This window comes from Buteo buteo, chromosome 9 (genome assembly GCF_964188355.1).
Source record: "Buteo buteo chromosome 9, bButBut1.hap1.1, whole genome shotgun sequence".
NCBI classification, from domain to species: domain Eukaryota; kingdom Metazoa; phylum Chordata; class Aves; order Accipitriformes; family Accipitridae; genus Buteo; species Buteo buteo.
The window spans coordinates 29,452,302-29,472,037 of record NC_134179.1 but is presented as its reverse complement, the minus strand read 5'-3'; the positions used below and the strand labels follow the sequence as shown (position 1 = coordinate 29,472,037).

Here is a 19,736-nt window from a genome sequence, read left to right as displayed (position 1 = left end):
CCCGGCGGGACCGCTCCGCCCCCTCCCGCCGGGACGGCTCGCAAGGCATGCTGGGGCTTGTAGTCCCTCCCGCCGCCCACCCTCCTCCACGGCCGCTTCGCGGAAGAGGGGGAGCGAAACTACAACTCCCAGCGGGAGGAGGGGCGTGCCCCTGAGCGTCCGTGACTGAGCCTGGACGGGGAGGGAGGCTGGTCCCGCTAGCTCGGGCCGCGGGGGCGGGGCTTCTCTTTCCCTGTCGCTCACCCGCACAACTCGTTCGCCTTCGGCCCGGCAGCTGGAGCAGGGGAGGACGGGGCCGCCGCCGCCGCCGCCGCCCGGGGCTGACGGCAGACATCGCTCGCGGCTTGTGCCTGTGTGTGCGCGCGCGCGCGCCGCCGGCGGCGCGCGGTTGGTTGCGTGGGCCGGGGGAGGCGAGGGCTGAGCGGGCGCCCCGCGCGGGCGGGCAGGCAGGCAGGCAGGCGGCAGGAGCGGGGCTCCAGCGCAGGCACCCGCCGCTCGGCTCGCTCCCCTCCGCCGCCAGCCCGGCCGGCCGCCTGCGGAGGCGGCGATGGGGAAGAGTTAGCGCTGTCGCTGCGCTCCAGCGGCCGGAGAGAGGGCTGGGCTGGGCTGGGCCGGGGCGGCGGCGCGGCGTCCCCGCCGGGGTTGGTGCGGGGGTCCTGCCTGCCCTCCCGCCGGGAAGCGGCTGACTGACTGACTGACGGACGGACGGACGGACCGACCGACCGCGGCGGGGGGCGCGTGCCTGTGTGGTCCCGTCCCTCGCCGCCTCCCCCCGCTCCTGCCGCGGGCGGCCGCCGCTGCGGTGGTTACCGCCTCCCCCTGAAGATGAAGAGGTGGCAGCTGCTGCTTCTGGGTCTGGCTGCTGGGGAGAAACCTGGATAGAGGCTCCAAAAAAAAAAAAGGGGGGGGAAGAGAAAGTCGCCACTCTCCGGCTGGCGGAGGGGGAGCTGGGCGGTTTTCCTCACCTTGCTCCGGGCAAAAGCACAGCGAAACTAGGGACGCCGGCGGGAAGCCGCTCCTCTGCGCCGAGGGGAGGGGGCAGGATGCGGGGGGGGGCCCGGCACCGCCGCGGGCCGTGGGCGAGAGCCTGCGCCGCGGCGGCGTGCGACCGCCCGCGGCGGCCCTGAGGCGGGCGGCGAGGATGGTGAAGGGAGGGGGAAGTCCCGGCAGAGATCTCCCACCGGCGGCGAAGCCTCCTTCTCCTCTCCTCTCCTCTCTCCTCCCTTCCGCACGGCCGCCCGCCCCGCGGGGCTGAGGCGCTGGGGAGCATGAGGCGGTTGCGGGGACCTGTTGTGTAGGGCGAGGCGGGGGTTAAGCGCGGCGGCGGCGCCGCCCGGGGCGCGGGGCGTGAGGCGGGGAGGGAGGATGAGGAGCTGCTCCCCAGGCGCTGGTGTCTGTCGGGGACCGGCCCTGCCCCGGGCTGCCTCGGGCTCGGGAGAATCCCCTTCGGTGGAGTCGTGACCGGGGAGAAGGGCCCGCGGGGAGCCGTGCGCCCGCAGGTCTGCGCGGAGCGGCGGCCGCTTCCCGCTGAATTGCGGCTTCAGGAAGAAGAGAGCTTGAAGTGTTTCTCGGAAGCTGGAGTTGCAGCCTGGTTTCTTTCTTGCTTTTTATATATTTTTCTTTTTTTTTTTTTTGGCCTAATGATTTATTACGTGTGTCTCTTGAGGGAACGTTTTAGAAACGGTCATTTTTAGCGGTGAAATCTGCTGCGCAAAGGAGGATTATAACAAATCTCTATGAATGATAGACTCAATTGCTAAACCTTGCCTTGACCAACCTTCTGACCCTCGGAGAGATTTCTCAGGGTGTGCGTGGGAAGGAAAAAAAACCAAACCAACCCTCCCATTCGAAAATAAACTTGAAAAAAAAGACTAAATTTTTTTGGACAGCCGAACTGCTTTATAATTACTTTTTTGGGGGTCTTGTTTTATGATAAGTTGTTTTAAAAAGGATTGTCCTCCATGGTTGTTTTGTAACTGGTGGAGGAAGGAAGGAAGGATCCCTCTCAAGGATTTCTGATGTGACAGCTGTGGTTTCTGAAGAGTTAACTGGTGTTTGCATGATACACCTATTGCTAGTCTGGTAGCAGACTTTTCATCTTTTTATTTGCTTTTTTTATTAACTGGGGCTGGTGGAGAGGGTTATCTTGGTCAGAAGAATATTTGCACATATATATTGTATATATTTTTGGTGGGGTTCTCCCCACATTTTACTCTCTCTTGATGACTCCTGGAGGTGGTAGTGGGCCCATGAAAGACTGTGAATACAGTCAGATCAGTACACACAGCTCTTCGTCTCCCATGGAGTCTCCCCATAAGAAAAAGAAATCAGCTCCCAAGAGAAAATGGGAGGTTTTTCCTGGAAGAAACAAATTCTTCTGCAATGGGAGGATCATGATGGCTCGACAGACTGGAGTCTTCTACCTGACTCTTGTTCTCATCTTGGTCACCAGTGGACTCTTCTTTGCATTTGAGTAAGTGACATTAAAGTCTTCATATCTTTCTGCTCTTCCTCTAGTATTTATCTTCTGACTGAAAGCAGAGTACACGTTTATCGAGATGCCATAGAGAATGCTGACTGAGTTCAGCTAATGTTGGTTTATATAATTGAAAATATAGCCTGATAAGATCCTGAGGGATGTACGATCCTGTTTCGGTTATCGTACTCTGTGGAAAACTGATGTTTGAGGATTAAGGTAGTAGTGCTTTTATACCACAGGTTTCCAGTTCTTGCTGATGTTGCAACAGGAGTGTAAAACAGCAGTTTTGGTATGGTCAGGAAATGATGTAGCTTCTTGTCTGTCAGTTACTCTGCTGAGAATAAAACTGGCAGGTGCAAAAGTAGTGACCCTTTGTTGCAGAACTGAATGCAAGAAAAGCAGTATCTTTCATTAGTTTATGAATTAGGCCTGTTGTGTTTTTTTTTTCTCTTGAAGTCATTTAGTAGCTTATAGATGACAATTCCAAGTTAGTAAAAAAAAAAAAAAAAAAAAAAAAGAGAGCTGTACAATTTTGCATGTACCTAGCTTTCCACCACTAGGTAACAGCATTACTTTCTGTTTGTGATAACTTGTATGTGAGTTTGGTCTTAGTTTAAGCTATGTTTGGTTTGCAGGTTTGGGGTTTTTTTAAGCACACTTCTGGTGTCCTCGTAGGGCTTTTTTCTCTGTTGCCCTGAATCTTCAGGAGTCCTTTTCATCTGTATAAAGTGAACACACAGTGACAGCAAATAAAACATACTGATTTTTGCAGTTAGGTTCAAGTGGTTAAATTAATAAGCATGACAATAAAGAATTAGGCACTTGATGTGAACAATACAGTTTGACTTTTATTTACTTTTTTTTTTTAAAGCACCAAGTATAAAGGTTCTCACACTGCTAAAACACTTAGTATAGTAATAATTTAATTCTTTTCAGTGAATTAATACTACTTTACCTGTTTTGAATTTGATTTGTGGTCTGTGGCAGGAAAAAATTCTTCAAATTACATATACAGCTCTTACTGTTTTCTTGAATAGGAGCTATTTATAAGTAAGCTTCAGTGCCTCCAGAAATTCCGCTAAGTTATTAAGTGATACAGTTGAATAACAAAGGTCATTCATTACTTGGCATCTTCAAGGAAGAAGATAGTGACATTAACAAACCCAAAATTGTACCAGTTAAATGTAGTCCATCTTAACATACTGGTAGCAGTAAAGAAAGTAAAAATCCTCAGCAGGTAACCAGTGGCTAAATATATATGTGAGCTCAACAGAGGTATTAAAGGTGTAGCCTGATAGTATTGCATTGGGACTGGGTGCTACTCTATTCTGTTTACCACAATTAGGCCTGGTTTTGGAAAGCTTTTCTCTTGTGGGCTGACGCTTGCATCTGTGTGCAGTCTCATCACCTTCAGCAGAGCCTCTGAAGGCAAGTGCTGGACTTCCCGCAAATACCAGAATGTAAATATAAGATCAAAACTGTAATGTTTTATAATTGTGATTGTAAAACTTACTTATTAAGCCACGATTTACAGTTTGTTTATACATTTTAACACTTTGATCCTTCAGAGATAGATGTTCTCTGCAGCTGCATGGTTCAGAACTGCTAAAGCAGCACAAGCTGCTAGCTGTTCACCTTCTGATTTCATTACTACTGTGAGTTATGTCCTCTACCAGAGTCGAACATTACAACTTCTGTCATGTCTTTGAGCTTATTTGGAGTGTAACTGTATGTGATGGACAACATTTTTGGTCAAGCTACAGCATTTTGATATATATTTGGTGTTTATTCTAACTGGCAGTCTTGAAGCAGGGAAAAATCTTGGGCTTTATATAACTACCCAAGTTCTGTGCATGTGTGTACTGGTCTTGAGTCATTCTTGTATCACTTGCACTCTCCCGTCTAAGAAAAATCAAAGTAGGGGGTGGCAATGATATTTCATTTTTATAACAATAAGGTAGATTTTGGTCTTTAAAAAGTACTTACACTGGAAAATTATTAGTCATCCTCTGAAGGCTAATTAAAAACCAAACCTTAAGACTATGAGAATGGTGTTCAGCATGTTTGTGATGTTTGAACTGCAGAAGGTTGTTAATGTTACAAAGAAAAGAGGGGAGTGTCTTTGATTTAAAAGTGTTACTTTGAAGCAGTTTCTAATTGCATCTCTTCCTGGTGGTCTGAAGTTACTATTTATTGATCAGTTGATAACATCTTGAGTTGTTAGAGTGTCACTTCCATTACTTGGCTGATTTGGTTGTGACACTCCTAATTAACCAACTGTTTACAGAATATGACAGAAATGTGTTTGTGTACACGTGAGGCAAAGTGATTTTTAAATGGGCATGTGCCATGTGTGTCTGAACTGTAAGGTCAAACTGTCAGGAAGATCATACAGGAAGATACCCTGTATGTTCTTGGAATTGTTTGGTCTTTTTCCTACAATTTGAAGAAATTATTTTGTTCCATTTGGTTTTGGTAGCTGGAAAATAGGTACTCATGTTCCAAGTCATTCCCTGGTGGCAGGCAGTGAAGAGGGGGAGTAGGAAAGAGATGACTTTGACAGCTAATTCCAGGGAAAGCATTGTGCTAACGTAAACACTTGTCCTTTATCCTTTTGGCTTCGTTTGTTCCTCCAACATCGTTTTCCCCCCTTCCTTTTATTTTATACTCTCGACAGCCATTCATCCAGAGCTGTATCTCAGGTGCTTTGGAATCCTCTCCAGGGGAGAAATACATTTCTCTGAATCAGCAAATCCTAGCCCTCCAAAAGCAAATGTATGTCATACATCTTCACCTGTATAGCTTTTGACATTGAACCATGCCTTTGTAATCTTTGTTTCTTCATATTTATGCTTCTGTGCTTTTTCCTGCCTACTTTTTCTAGCTCCTACTTTCAGCTGGTTTTATTCCTTTCAAGTACATCACCACTTCTTCCTTTTATCATTTCACTGTTCTTTTTTGTTTTCAAAGAGGTAAGCTGGAATTTGCTTACAAGAAAAACAACAATAAACCATGAGCTTTCAAGCAGGTGAAATATTTATAATTCCTGCCTCCCTCCCCTTCCAAAGGAAGTGAATGCAAATTACAAGCAGTTTTATTTATGTAACTTGTCTATTAAATGTAATGTGAATTATCGCAAGCACTTTTGGGTCCCAAGAGGGATGCTGTACTTGAAGTATTCTTAAAAATGATGCCTATTTTAAAGTGCTCAAGCTGAGGCACCACAAATTAATTTGTCTTTAAAATTTGGGTATGTTATTTTATCATGGGAATATATTTCCTAACTCTAACCTTGTGATATTTAGCTGTTTTAATTCTTGCAAATTTGGCTTTGTGTTGCACTTCCTTTTTTTTCCTTTGCCTTGCCCCATTACACAGACATATATGTTTTTTTAAACTATTCAGTGCCCATGTAAAAGTAGCTGCATGAAAATCTTAGAAAATAAATTCCTTTCCCCAGAGCAAAGATGACATCCATAACTGAAGGGCAGATCTCACTGCTGTAACTAGTGAGTTCAACCACTGTATTTACATATATGTAAAGTCCTTTATTGTTGCAATAAAGAGAGGCAAAACTAAAGCACTTCATACTTACTGCTTTTATTCAGCTAGGTATACATACTCGAAAGAGAAAAGAACCCTTTATGCCTATGGTCATTTGGTGTACTGTTTTTGTAGGTTACAGGAAAGCAAAATGAAGGCTGAATGACATATTTAACACAGTAGGATATGTAAAACAGACATCTTGTTGTTAAATGGCAAATCTTGTATAGATGCACAAGCTTCACGAGTTCAGAGCGGTAAACGAGCTTGGCTGCTTTGCTACTGTGAGTTAACGCTGCCCCTGTGTGCCAGCTCCCTTCCTTCTTGGACCTCACTGCGCAGGTAGCAGGAGGGAACATGTCTGCACCTGAGCTGCTTCAGTTCAGGCAGGCAAATTAAACTTCCCATAAAAGGTAGGTTGAAGTGATGATGCCAACTGAACTGAATTGACTCAGGCACAGTCATGTTTTCTTCTGTCAACTCATTTGCAGGGTGAGTGGCTCTGGAAGAAGGTTGGAGCAGATGGTAGGATGCCGGAAGGGCTGAAGTAGTGCAGCTTTTTTCTCTGTAAACGTGAGTCAGAGCCCAATCACTTCTGATACCATTTGACACTTGCACTGATTCAACAAACTGGAGGGTTTTTTGTTTGGTTTTTTTGTTTGTTGGTTTTTGGTGGGTTTTTTTTAGCTAGTTAACATTTGATTTTTGAGCATTGGTGTTATTGCACTGTCTTTCAAAAGATGGATGCTGGAAAATTATTTAAACTGTAACTGTTTATGTGCATATGTGTGTACAAATCATTGCTTTCTATCTGCTCTTGCTGTTGCTGGCAACCAGCTCCATGCCTCCCACTTTGAAAACCAGTGTGACTGGAGGACATTCATGAGTCATGCTTTCTGATGCAGTGTAGATTGTTCAATATTGAACTTCTATAGTGCATGTGTGCTATGGCAAAGTGGTGTAACTTGCTACTTACTGTGACAAACCTCTATGTGTAAACGCTGATGTCAGTAAGCTGAGCATTTTCACTGTGGTATCAACAATTATCTTCATCTTATGGCAAATGTTTTCTGCTTTTGCAAGAGGTGGATTCTTAGTGTGAGGTCATATTCCAAGTAGGTGGAATGTTCTTCATCTAATAACCTCCTTTAACTTTTTTCCTCTGCTCTTGAGTTATGTTACTTGCGTCTTTTGATGACCATGTCCTTAAACTATAAGTTCCTTAGAAGGAAGTGCTACCAATCTGACTTCAGCTGTTAAAGGCTGCTATAAACTTGTAGAGCATTTTCTGCTGAGGATGTTAAAACAGATTTTAAAGCAAAAATCGTGGTATATAACTAAAATGATTGTTCAACAGAGAACTGCATCCTTTTCTACATGGAAGGCAGTAGCCACCTAAGAGTGCATAGTGGCGTAGGCGAATGCAGTGATGACTATGAGTAGGTGTTTTTTCCCCCAGTTTTCTTTGTTGGGTTATTAAAATTAAACCAGAGCAATATTTCTGTTTCTCATTTTGCCATATTACGCATCCGTAACTTAGTGGAAATGTAATGGAATACAGTAAGGCTAATCTTTAGGGTGTACTCTTTGTATTGAATTTATATAGATATGCCAAATGATATGGGAAATTCCTAAGGGATGGTATGCATTCCAACCAGCTGTTGTTTATTCTTTGCACTTAAATTACCCTGAAAATGTTAACTGTCAGATACAGAAATGTTAACTTTCAGGTACAAAGTACATCTAATACTTTATTCCTTGATAAGGGACTTTCCTTGGTCACAAGAAAGTTTACTTAATTAATCTCTCCTAAGTTTCCCAGTGATCTGTGCAAGTATGCCTGCTGAAGTTTCTCCCTGGCTGAAAGGATATAGTTTTGTACTGCCCTATCTTAAAGTAGCACTTCACTGAGCAGGTACATCAGTTTAAACTTTTAAACCTGCTTTGAATGAATTATATGATATAAATTTAAATCCTTTTACCCAGAAACATACTAATAACATGTGATATAAGGTCATGCACCTCTACTTTTCAAGGCTAGATCTGTTTATGTGGAAATGGATAATGATTAAATGCTTCATTTTTCAGAGTAAAATTCTGTGAGGATAACAGAAGGATAACCTCTCTTGTTTTTGGAAGTCGTACCTTCTTTAGTTCCCCTGAAACTGCAGAGGCTTTTTATGTTTTTTTTAACACTAACGCCTTTTCCAAAATAAATGTTAAACTGCTTTTTTTTCTGAGGCTGGGGTTTTTTTGGTGGGTTTGGGTTTTTTTGGTTGTTGGGGTTTTTTGGGGGTATTCAGCTTAGCTGATGGCCTTTATCTACTGTTTTGTGGAGAAGACAAGTTTTGAACATAATTTTGGTCTTTTAATTTACTCCTCTCTTGCCTATAGTTCTACTTACATTTCCACCTTTTCTTTGCAGAGGTAGAGGGCAATGAAAATAGGGAGTGTAACAGTGTAAAAAGTGATGTTGGCTTCTCAGATACCATGTCCTCTCAGGACCTTGAGGAAACCACTGTGTAGCTTTGGACCATTGATACATGTGCATCTTCAGAGTGAAATGTGAACGTTTGTGGTGGTCTTTTCCTGATGTCACCCCGACCCCTTGGAGAAAGAGGGGAAATTCCATCACAGTCTGCGGTGGGGTGGTTTTCTACACTCATCATAGCTCAGCATGATTGTTGTAGATAGGTGTAAATTCTCACCTGGGATAGTTGATATCCCTTCCAGAGTGGGGAAAAAAGGTTATTTCAAAAGTTTGGTTATTCTTAACTTATATAAATGTCTTCAAATATTTACAAATGCTGATGGATAATACATCTGTACATCCTCAGCCTTTAGAATGTGAGGTTAGACTTGTAATTTTATGACAGTTGTTTGATAAAATCTATCTTCATTTATCACTCAAAAGTTTGAGGTTTCTGTTGGTGATATAATCTGTATAGTAAGCCTGTTTTGTTTTGTCTTTCCCTGAGTAGGTACTCTTGCCCCTTTATCTGAATGGATGTGTGTCAAAGGTATAAAATGTATCTTCTGGAGACTAGTGTAGGGAGAGTCATGTTAAATAGATTTATGCTGTTGAAAAACTAATTTCTATTAGTTCTTCTTGGAAGACTGGCATTGTCATGTGACCATCTCTGGGACTTTTCTCATATCAACCCCACAGAGATTTTCATACCTTGTTTGAAGGAAAGATATTTTTTTTTTTTCAGATGTTTTCTCAAGTCAGTTTCTCAGGAGTCATGTTACATGTTTAGGTTCATGTAAAGTATTCTTTTTACTCAAGTTCAAATTTGGACTACTGATGAAAAAATGCCTTTGTTTCTACATGATTTATTTTCTGGCATAGCTGTGTTGCATTATTTTGTAAATGCCATTTCATACAAAACAAAGTATATCAGTGGATCTGGATGACTGAGAAATTATCTTCCTTTAGAACAAAAAGAGAAAATATTAGTCTGTGCAGAACTTGAACCAAACTGTTCTGTTCATTATCCTCTTTTTTGGGGGGCAGGGATGAGGCCTGGGACCAGAAAAACTATTTTATTAAAAATATCTGTACTTATTTGTAGATTCAGTAGGAACTGAAATGCTGAAATTTGAACTGGACATTAAATATATAAATTATCTTTTAACAACTAAGTTATACCTTTTGAGTATTTGAAAACAACAGCAAAACAAAATTTCTAGTGGAAACCATCTCTCCATTCTAGTGTAGCATTAAACTGTTAGTTGTAACATTCAGATGTGAACTAATTAATGAGAAAATGAAGATGACTGCAGAAGAGGAGAAACCTGAGAATATTTTTCACTTTCTAAGCTGCGTGATTGTTTCAAAATAGCCCAGTCAAAAAACCCGTTGACTTAAAATACTGTAACACTTTGAAAAATTGCTTAAAATGTTATAACAACTTTATCTAGGAATTCTGTTATCCTGATTGATGATACTTCTAAGTGAGGCCATAGTAGCTCATGATCACTTAAGTTCCAGGCTGCCAGTAAAGGTTTGTACATGTCAATGCTGCTCATCTTTCATTTGTCAAAGCTGATGGAAAAGGGGAAAAATCTCCCGAAGTCAGCTGGAACTACCAAAGTTTATTAAACTTCATATAATTACAGCCCATTTTTTTCAGAACTTAATACAAAAACTGTAAAGTGGTCAAACTTTTTACAAACTGAAGAAACAGACTGAAATCAAGAAATCAAGATGAAGCCTATGTGTAATAGCCAAAAATAAAATTATGTTCATATTTCTCATATTGAAGAAGTATTAAATGTTACTAACATAAAATGTACCTGGGGAAGGAAGCTGAAGTGTTTTGGAGTTTCGGTTTTGTGTAACACACACCCTGTCCCTTAGCCTGTTGTATGTGTTCATATTCAAACTCCTGTTCGTCCTGCAGTTAACAGGCAAAGGGGGCTTTGTATGTGCAAAGCCTGACCATGTGCTTTCTGCAGTGTGCATTAGTGGAGATCTTACCCAATTGCATTCCAGAGCTTTAACTATGAAGTTGACAGTGTGCTGTAGTGCTATATGATTATTCAGCTTCTGTATCCCTGATCACTTCCTCTTCATCAGTGTCCATAGGGTTTATTCACATTATTGTGGGATGGTGGCTAATGAGGTCTTACATAATGAGTTTAGCTAATGAGATCACAGCTGGTTTGTTTTCTGTTTTTGTTTTCTGTTTTTCCACTCCTGCCGTCCTCTTAAGTTTCTTACTGCAATAAATACTGGCAGCATGAGCTTTTTGTGGTGAATATGCAGTCAGTTCAGCTTCTTCTTTAAATTTTACTCTTATTTTTAAAAGAAAAATTTACAAAACAGATATTAAATAGAATACTGAGAATTAAATTGAAAACTGAGAACCTGAACTCAGAAGTCAAGATGTACATAAAATCTGTAGTTTGTGGATTTCATGTTATAGTTAAAGTGCGAGATAATACTGTTGCGTTGTCTGCATTGAGTGAATTTATGAAATAAATTTGTGCATTTTAGTATATGTTTCCTATACATATGACCAATATATATTATATATTCTCAAGAGCAAGAGACAAATATACAAGCATTTGTTACTATTTTAGTATAAACACTCAGTATATTACTGAAAGTTATGAATGTAGATTAAACAACATTGGCAGAGATCGGAAGCTTTTCCTTGCCCTAGGAAAAGAAGTGCTAATACAAAACTTTTTTTTCTGTTTGTGATAAATTTTGTGTACCCTCTTTTTTGAGCTGTCTGGATATCAGGAAATTGCAGTCTTGGTCTTGCGTGTTCAGTACACTTGTTAGATATCCCACGCGTTATGAATGCCGTGTTTCAGGCAAGAGAGAAGCAAGTGTCAGACCAGCCAGTACTTAAATTTTGCTGGCATGCTTGTTTGTGCTCATGGTGTGGGTTTTCATGGCACAATTATCTATGCATGTTCCTTGGTAAATACTGTTTTATAAGCAAAAAGGGCTTTCTAGTGTTGAATTACAGTGTGGAAGAGTTATAATTTTTCCTGAGTTGGAACTATGTAAAGCAGTTAAAAGCACTAAGAAGAAAAGTAAAAGCTAGAATAGCAGTGACCTCTCTCTCATCAGTATTGCAACTCTCTAATAAATGTAATTTCTTCAGAGCTGAAGCACATTGTGCTTCTATATAGTGAAAAAATACAACTTTTAAGATACTTTTATCATTCAACTTGATTTGAACTCTTTCCAGGGCTGGACAGGCATCAGGTGTGGAAACAGCCAAGTAAATTTTGTGATTAGTCTGAGTAGACTGGTAAATGAAATGTGTTGCATGGTGTGATATAAAAGATTGGAGTGCAGTGTGTAAAGAGCATAGTCACTTCTGATTTGCCTCAGTGAGTTAGCCTGGAGATGAGAAGGCTCAGGGGGATCTTATTAAAGTAAGTACCTGACTGGGGAGGGGGAGTAAAAAAAAAAAAAATGACCCCTGGACTCTTTTCAGTGGTGCCCAGTGACAGGACAAGATGTAGTGGACACAAAATTAAATACCATTTAAATGTAAGACAAAAGTTTTTTGGTGGTGGTTTTGGTTTTTTTGTTTGTTTGTTTTTTCCTGTTTGCCTGTTTGGCTTGGGGTTTTCTGTTGTGAGGATGATTGAACACTAGCACATCTTGCCCAGAGAGGCTATGGACATACTGAAAACCAACCAGATGTAGACCTGAGCAATCTCCTCTAGCTGACCCTGCTTTGAGCTGAGGGGTTGGACTTGATGATCTCCAGAGGTCCCATCCCACCTCAGCCATTCTGTGTTATCTGTGAAAATCAGAGCGCTTCATCCCGTCAGACAGCAAAAAGTATATCTAGTGAGATAATTTTAATCTTGTTTTAGTGACCCATTTATTACATGCATATTTCATGAGAACTTCTGTTTTATCTAGTCTTTGGATCTGAACCTAAAGTCTCAGTCCAACAAAAGTTAAAAATTTGCAAGTGAAATAGCCATAGCTGTTCTTTTTGTCCCCTCTTCTCTTGTCACCTTTCAATATGGCTTTCTCAGTTCAAAGTGCATTTTCCAACACTTCTTGGAAGGTCTCTTCCTGCTTTCTTTCACTTGTCTGCTCTTCCTCACCGAGCTTTGCCCTCTACTATCCATCTGGCTTTTGCTAAATTATAGTTAGTATTTTCTTTTATTATCATGTAAACAACAGCATTAGATTTAAATAAAATCAGTTTCATCCAGAACAATGTCTCTGTTTACACTGCTGGAACAACTGTAAAGTGTTCATCAGTTGGTCCGTGACTCACTTAAATTTTGTGAGCTTTTCTTCCTTTTGTCTAATCTTCCTAGCTACTTGTTCACTTTTAATAGACTAAGAGCGCTGTTGCTGTAGAAGGGATGGGGAGGCAGCAAAAGTGAAGTTGAAAGACTTAGTTTTCCGCTTTCTATAGTCATAAGAGTACAATTTTTTCCTGTAATCTACATTGTATTTGCCTATATCATAGTGCATATATGTGAAATCATGGGGTCTGTCTCCCAGTGCTTGAGCCAGGTCAAAAAGTTTTTCAGATCCTGCAGGATCTTGAGCCTGCTACTTTACAATACTAGCTTCAGACCAACTCTTCTGCCTTAACAGATAGCATGTTCCAGCTTTGGGACTCCTAGACATAAAGGATCCAGCTGCTAAAGCTGGATTTGTTAACTCTGGAGAAGGGAAAACACCCTAGATACATCAGATTAATCCAGACTCCCTTTACAGATTGATTTGCTTTAAAAAAAAAAAAAAAGTGTAAATAATTCCGGTAAGGCAGGTTTCCTGTTCTGGATTACAAATTGGAAATAAAATGGTAGGAGGAGAAAACTTAAATGAAACTAAGCATATTGTATTTGAGTGAAATATATCTGAATATCTGTGTCCTGTTGTAGCTATTACTGCTAAGTTTCCCTGAGGCTGGTGGAAGCCAAAGGGGTATTTCCTGATACCACATATTCAAAGCACTGTCTTTCAGAGTGAACTTCATGCCTGTAGACCTGCCTGTTTTTTCTGAGGGGATGGGGGTTGGATTCTTACTGCTCATGAATTCAAACAAAACTTTAGAGTATTTCATGGGAGCATCCCAGTTTCCTTTCTCTTTAGCAGGCTCAGTTGCAGCAAGATTAATCTGATGGTCGTAGGCTGCTGAAAGGGATGGACCCACCTCTTCCCTTCTCCCAGGCCTCAGATCTTGCTGCTTTTGTCTGACTCTGCTGTTTTCCACACCCAGTGGTGAACCACTTCAGGGAGTTCCCTTCCTGCAGAAAGCTTATCCTTCCCTTCTGCCCACACAAAGAAAAACTTTCTGTTGCTTTAGATCCCTGAGCTGAATCCCTGAAAATTCAGAAAAATGTTATTACTAGTGCAAGGGAGGAAGCGAGAGGGAGGAGATTGTCAGATCATCTTAGTTGTGATTTGAAATTGTATCCCAACTTGAGGAAACTTGTTACGTACTCTTGGTTCATTGTTTGGCATCGGTGAGGGCACAAACAGAACATCTGTAGGCTTACCTGATTTACTATTTAGTTTCTTAATGAGAATCTACAGAGTTCTGACTTCTTAATCATATTTTATTTCTGAAGCAACTGGATTGTAGTTTACAGAACTTGAACTGCAGCATTTTTCGAATAACACATTAAGTGTTCTGTAGTTGTTCATGTGCTATGAGTTTTCTGTAATTTTTTTTGAAAAGACACTATACCTAATTCTGTAACACAACACAGGGGCAGTAACTGAAGCGATTCTTCACACATCCTTGCCTGTGTAGTGTGTGTTCCCCATATCCAGACTGCAGAGCCAATGTATTGTACTGCATTTGATAGCAGAGCCTATGGAAAAGCTGCATGAATGCTTCTTCACCTTAGTTTGTATAAAAACAGCTGAGTGAGTTCAAAAGATGTTAAACTGAACCAGGAAAGGAGTATTCTCAATCCTTGCCATTTCTCCCACGCTTCAGCTGAAAGAGAAAACAACCCAGGGAAATTGCCTGTTTCTTCACAGTCCCTTTCAGCTGCCTACTTGGGTGGGGTTTTTTTGTTTTGTTGGTTTGTTTGGTATTGTAAATGTTGAAAGTTTCAGTTTAGGAGGATGAAGAAAGAATCACAGAGCAGTTAATGGGAAATTGAGCAGCCTGCATGCAAGAGGCAGTTGGAGTGGATGGTTCTATTCACAGAGCAATAAAAGAAGAGATAGGATGGGAGGAAATGGCCTCAAGTTGTGGCAAGGGAGATTTAGGTTAGATATTAGGAAAAACTTCTTTACTGAGAGGGTTGTCAGACATTGGAATAGGCTGCCCAGCGAAGTGGTTGAGTCACCATCCCTGGAGGTATTCAAAAAGCGTGTAGACGGGGTACCCCAGAACATGGTTTAGTGGGCATGGATGATGGTTGGACTCTATGATCTTGAAGGTCTTTTCCAACCTAAATGACTCTATGATTCTAATTCAATATAAGTCCTTGAAAGGATAATCATTCTTCTTTTACAAGACACTAAGCTCAGAACGCTCCCTTCTCTTTACTTTGAGCTGTGGAAGCTCTGAGACTTCTCATCACTGATGTGAGTGTTCATCTTTGGAATAAAATATGGGTTTTTTCCTCTAATGTAATGAACCCCTGACCCTTTTAGGATCAGGCTGCACTGTGCATTGTTTTTTAATGCTAGTCCCTGGAAGCCAGAATCTCATTTCCACTACTTGAGTATTTCAAAAGAAGTGTGCTGGGGGCAGAAGGACATTTCAGAGGAAAGCATATGAAGATTAGGTGGGATAAAATAATTTTGCTGTTTTAGTCAGCTCATATTCAAGAGGAGTTTGGGAAACAGGCAATTGGCTATGAATGTGAAAATCAAAACAGTCTGGTATGAGAAAAACAAGTGACATGCTTAGATCCCAGTAAGTGAAACTGTTGTGGGCTGACATCCAGCTGGATTGAAAGGTAAACATGACCTTCCCAATGCACATACCTTTCTATTATTGCATCCTAGAAAAGTTCAACCAACAGTTAAAGTTGCTAAATGATAGTCTGGAGGTGCAGTATTATACCCAATAGTTGACTGTTCTTGGCAAAAGTAAGTTTATTTTCTGTTCTGTAACTTTTTTTTTAAGCAGTTGTTGGCACTAGCCCTTGCTTTTGCAACAAAGGAATGGCATTTGTGAAAAGAGAACATAGGTTTGTTGCTTCTTGGTTCAATACAAAAGAAGCAACATTTGTTGCAAAGGTAATTCACTGTTATTGAAATAACACTGTTACTGAAATAAGCTTTTAATTTGAGCTTTATTACAAGTATTCTTTCTGACTGCAAAATAAAGCTCAAAGATTTAGGGAGCGTACAACTTGTCACTAAAGTTGATCCCTACAGATAAGAGTTGTGTAGTTACATTATTCATCCAGAATGAATGCATCCCTAGGCCAGCTCTGCTTGCCTTCACATTCTGAATGATGAAAAGACTGACAGTTTTGGAAGATTGTTCAATGCATGCAGAAGAGTTGGGAGGGAATAAGGAGTGAGGAGGAACTTATCTGCTGTAGTATTTGCTTCTGGAGATTAATTTCAGTTACTTGAGGGACAGTTGTTTTGTGTCCATGTTTAGTTAGTACCTGTAAGTAAGCTAGTAATAACTTTTGATATACATGCTGGGTTTTTGAGTTATTATTGAATCCATTTCTGTAGAGAGAGTTGGACTGCACTCTTAAGTTGCTCATGCATGTTGTGTCCTACCTAGATCTTTCACTTCAGAGGCTGAAAGTGAAAAACATATGAAATATAGTTGTGAGTAGATATGAGATGTTGAAGTGGTTCACAGAGATACACTGGCAGTCCTAGTTCATCAGTGCAGAATTAAGAACGCTGGGAATGACGGCATGGTGCATACACAGATCTTCGTTATTCAACTCCTTTTGGGGTTTGGTTATTTATGTATTTGTTTTAAGAGCAGGTCAGAAAAGAGAGCTGTTAAGGACAGTAATACCAGTAGTGCTTTAAGGTTTCAAAATCTTTTTGTGTTTTTTTCAGTCCAGAAATACCTTTCCCTTTCCTTAATGTTCCTAATTTCTCTTGTGCTAATCTTTCATGACAGGGAATCTCTGTGGCTCTGGCCAAAGTTTTTCTTTTTTTACTTCTAGTGCCATGATGGTGAGGGAAGGACCCGGGAGACAGGCTTGCAGGTTATGTATAGAAGAGATAGTGGGTTGTTCTGAGCCTTTGTTATACATAGGCAGGAGTCTGCAAGTGTGACGATATCTCAAAGATGTATGTTACATTGTCTTCACAGAAGTCCAGTACTGGCATCTGCCCAAGCTTGAGTCTTTTGTGTGTGCTAAGAACTTGATTTTTATCAAGTAAAATCTTTGAAACCTGTGCTTATGCTGGGCAAGTTTCTCTGAGGGCATGGCAGAACTTTCACTGAAATTACAGTTTTGAGCAATGCCAGCCTACTCATGAGTTTGGTAGCACAACTGTTTTTGAGAGCTAAGCTCTGCTCTGTGGGGCTGCTTTCACCTGTGGCTACAGGCAGCATAAAAGAAGAAACAGTGAAACGTCTTCACTCACCACACATCTTCCAGTTTCTGCAGTCTCCAGTTCTGTGTATTAATATTACACAAAAGTAATCTTCACTTAAACCCCAGTTCATCTCCAGAATAGTCCCACCCACAGCTTTAAGTGCAGCAGGGCTCCTCAAGGGGCTGGGGTCTTGAAACTAAAAGCTCTGTGATAAGGCATATGACAGGGGAAGGAGAGTCTGGCAGAAGGGTATCATTTACAGTCGTGCTGGCATTTTATTTCATTTTGGCAGTTTTGAATGTAGCAATCTTGCAGTTTGTTTTAGCATAGTTTTTCTGTGTGTAATTACTAGACCAATAAGTTCCCAACCAGGCACTACTTCTGTTCTTTTCCATAGACTCCCAAATCAATGTCTCCCCTTCTTCCCTCTTCCCTCTTCAAATACCTTGTACGTGCTTGCTCTTTACTGTTGTGTTCTGTGGACTGATGCTTCTTCCTCCAGCACTTTTCAGAGAGCCATAAGGGGCAGCACTGCCTCTTCTGCTCAAGACAGCTTTTGAACTTGTTGTAGGGATGAGAGAGGTAAAGGCAAGGGGCTTAATTCATTTTGTAGTGGTGTAGTAGTCTTGCCCTATTTTCTTCTCATTTCTGCAAGTCTTGCAGGTAAGTCTCTTAAAGTTGCTTTTGTTTTTCTATGCCTCTCTAATTGAGGAGGGAAGCACTATAGATAGTGAGAGTACTAGAAATGAAGAGGTGCTGTGTTGTGTGCTTTTACAGAGGGAGGCATTTGGCTGTTCAGGTGGCACTTGTTTGCCACTCGACTTTTTTTTCACAGTGCTAGTGGTGTGGGTGACTAGAAGAAACTGGGGAAGGTTCAGAGATGCTCTTTGCAGGCAACAAAGTACAGTGAGGAATGAGTAGAATTGGACAGCCCAGGACATGATGCAAATATTTCTGCATGGGGAGGGCTACTGCTCTGCTATATAAAACAAGGTGGCTTTATACATAATCTGTCTTTAACATGGTACATAATATGTTGTAGAGAGTAGTTGATTAAGTGGGTCTAAATGTTGCTTGTACAGGAATTGCTGCAAGCAAAACCACTTTGTAATGCTAAATACTCATTTTGCTTTCCAGTTAAAGTTCTAAGCAAGTTGCATAAGGGGAGCTGTTTATGTACATGTCAATAGTCAAACTTATGGAATAGCGAAGTGATCGGCGAAACTGCCTGGGTCTAGGTGAAATGGAAATTCATAGCAAATTTAGCTTGGCAGAGTCCATTGTGTAGTAGTATTTAATGCAGAAAATTTTCATTTTGTGACCCTTTTATACATGGGCTTTCTTTATATTTGCAAAAGAACAATCTTTTAATGCTTAAGGCACCACTCTTTATAAGGTAACGTACTGCAGATAGTTTGGTAATTAGGCATACCAGCCCTATATTGACTGTTTATAATTTCTGTATTGTAGTGCTTCAGAACCTACTTTTTTACTATTGTTATTTTTTTGTAATGACTTCCAACTTAATTTTTGTATTCTAATTCTGACAACCAGCTTTCATTTTTGCTTTTTATATGTTAGCATTAAATATTAAATATTGTTTGTTTTGAAGGTGCAGGAAACTTATTGCTGCTTCAGCTTTGATCATACATTATAGTTCTAAATTTATTTTCAGTTTCTAAGATGATTCCACCTTCTGATAGTTGTGTTGACTCAAGTGGACTAAAGTTTATTTACTGGTGGAGGAAACTGAGATCAGCTTGGTTCCCCAGTGACAGCATTGGTCTAGTATGCGTGGAAAAAAGTGTAACTAACTCAAAGTAGTATTTAGCTGTATGTGGTAGTTATAAAAGGACCGGGGGCTGATCAGACTACAGGCAACTCAGAGGTCTCTGCATGTGTGTGACAGACATGCTGGGTAATAATTTTTGCTTCAGTACAGATTTTCATCAGCTGTGTTGATCAACAGGTGCAAAAATGAGTTAAAACTAAATAGCTGGTAAGATGGAGAAGCAAAACTTCTTTTGCTTTGCTGTTTGCTATTATTTATTATTACATTATTACACTATGGCTTGGGGTAGGTTTTTTGCAGTAAGATTGGCACTGTCTGCTTCCTCAGCTGGTTATCAAGGCTCCCTGCCATCTTGAGTTTATTTTTGTTGCACAAAACCTGGGAAAAAAGATGAACCTTGTTCTGAAGGTCACTATGTCCAGCTGTCTTTCTGAGCAATGGGAATGAATGCATTTCAGAACTACTGACCCTTCATATATAATATTGTGCCACTGGCTGCTCTCATTTAAAGCAAGGCCCCTCAGGACTCTGAGGGGATTTCAGCAGTTGTGGAAATGAATGAGGAGGATGTCCCCTTAAGGTAGCTGAATGCAATCTACTTTTGTACTGGCAGGTTGCACTGGAATTTTCTTTAAGCAAAAAATCATCCACAAACCAGGCTTTTTCTTTATTTGATGAAAGCAGAATTTTAAAGGGACTGTCTTATTCTTATGGTAAGACATCAATTAAATTGTAGTACTATTTGTGACTTACTTTGATACGGCATGCCGGCTTCTGGGCGAGCTTGAATCCAGTCATCTGCATCTGTTTCTTTTGATCTCATGTTACATTTGTGAACACAACTGTGGTACCAGTTTAACAATGGTATACCTGCAGAGTGGCATTTGGCACATGGTGGAATCTTTCCAAAGGAGATGATGACCACTGAC

At 41.0% G+C, this 19,736-nt stretch overlaps 1 protein-coding gene across 4 annotated transcripts in view; it reads left to right on the top strand.

The window, feature by feature from the left end:
* The first annotated feature begins 237 nt into the window (after window positions 1-237).
* ZDHHC14 (zDHHC palmitoyltransferase 14) overlaps window positions 238-19,736 on the top strand; it is a 113,490-nt gene continuing 93,991 nt past the window's right edge. For 2 of the 4 annotated variants that reach the window (XM_075035927.1, XM_075035926.1), the window contains exon 1: window positions 238-2,473. In XM_075035927.1, coding sequence (XP_074892028.1) covers window positions 2,223-2,473 — 251 coding nt within the window. In that variant the 5' untranslated portion in view covers window positions 238-2,222. The remainder of the gene's footprint in view (window positions 2,474-19,736) is intronic. The other 2 variants (XM_075035929.1, XM_075035928.1) reach the window with 1 other exon arrangement.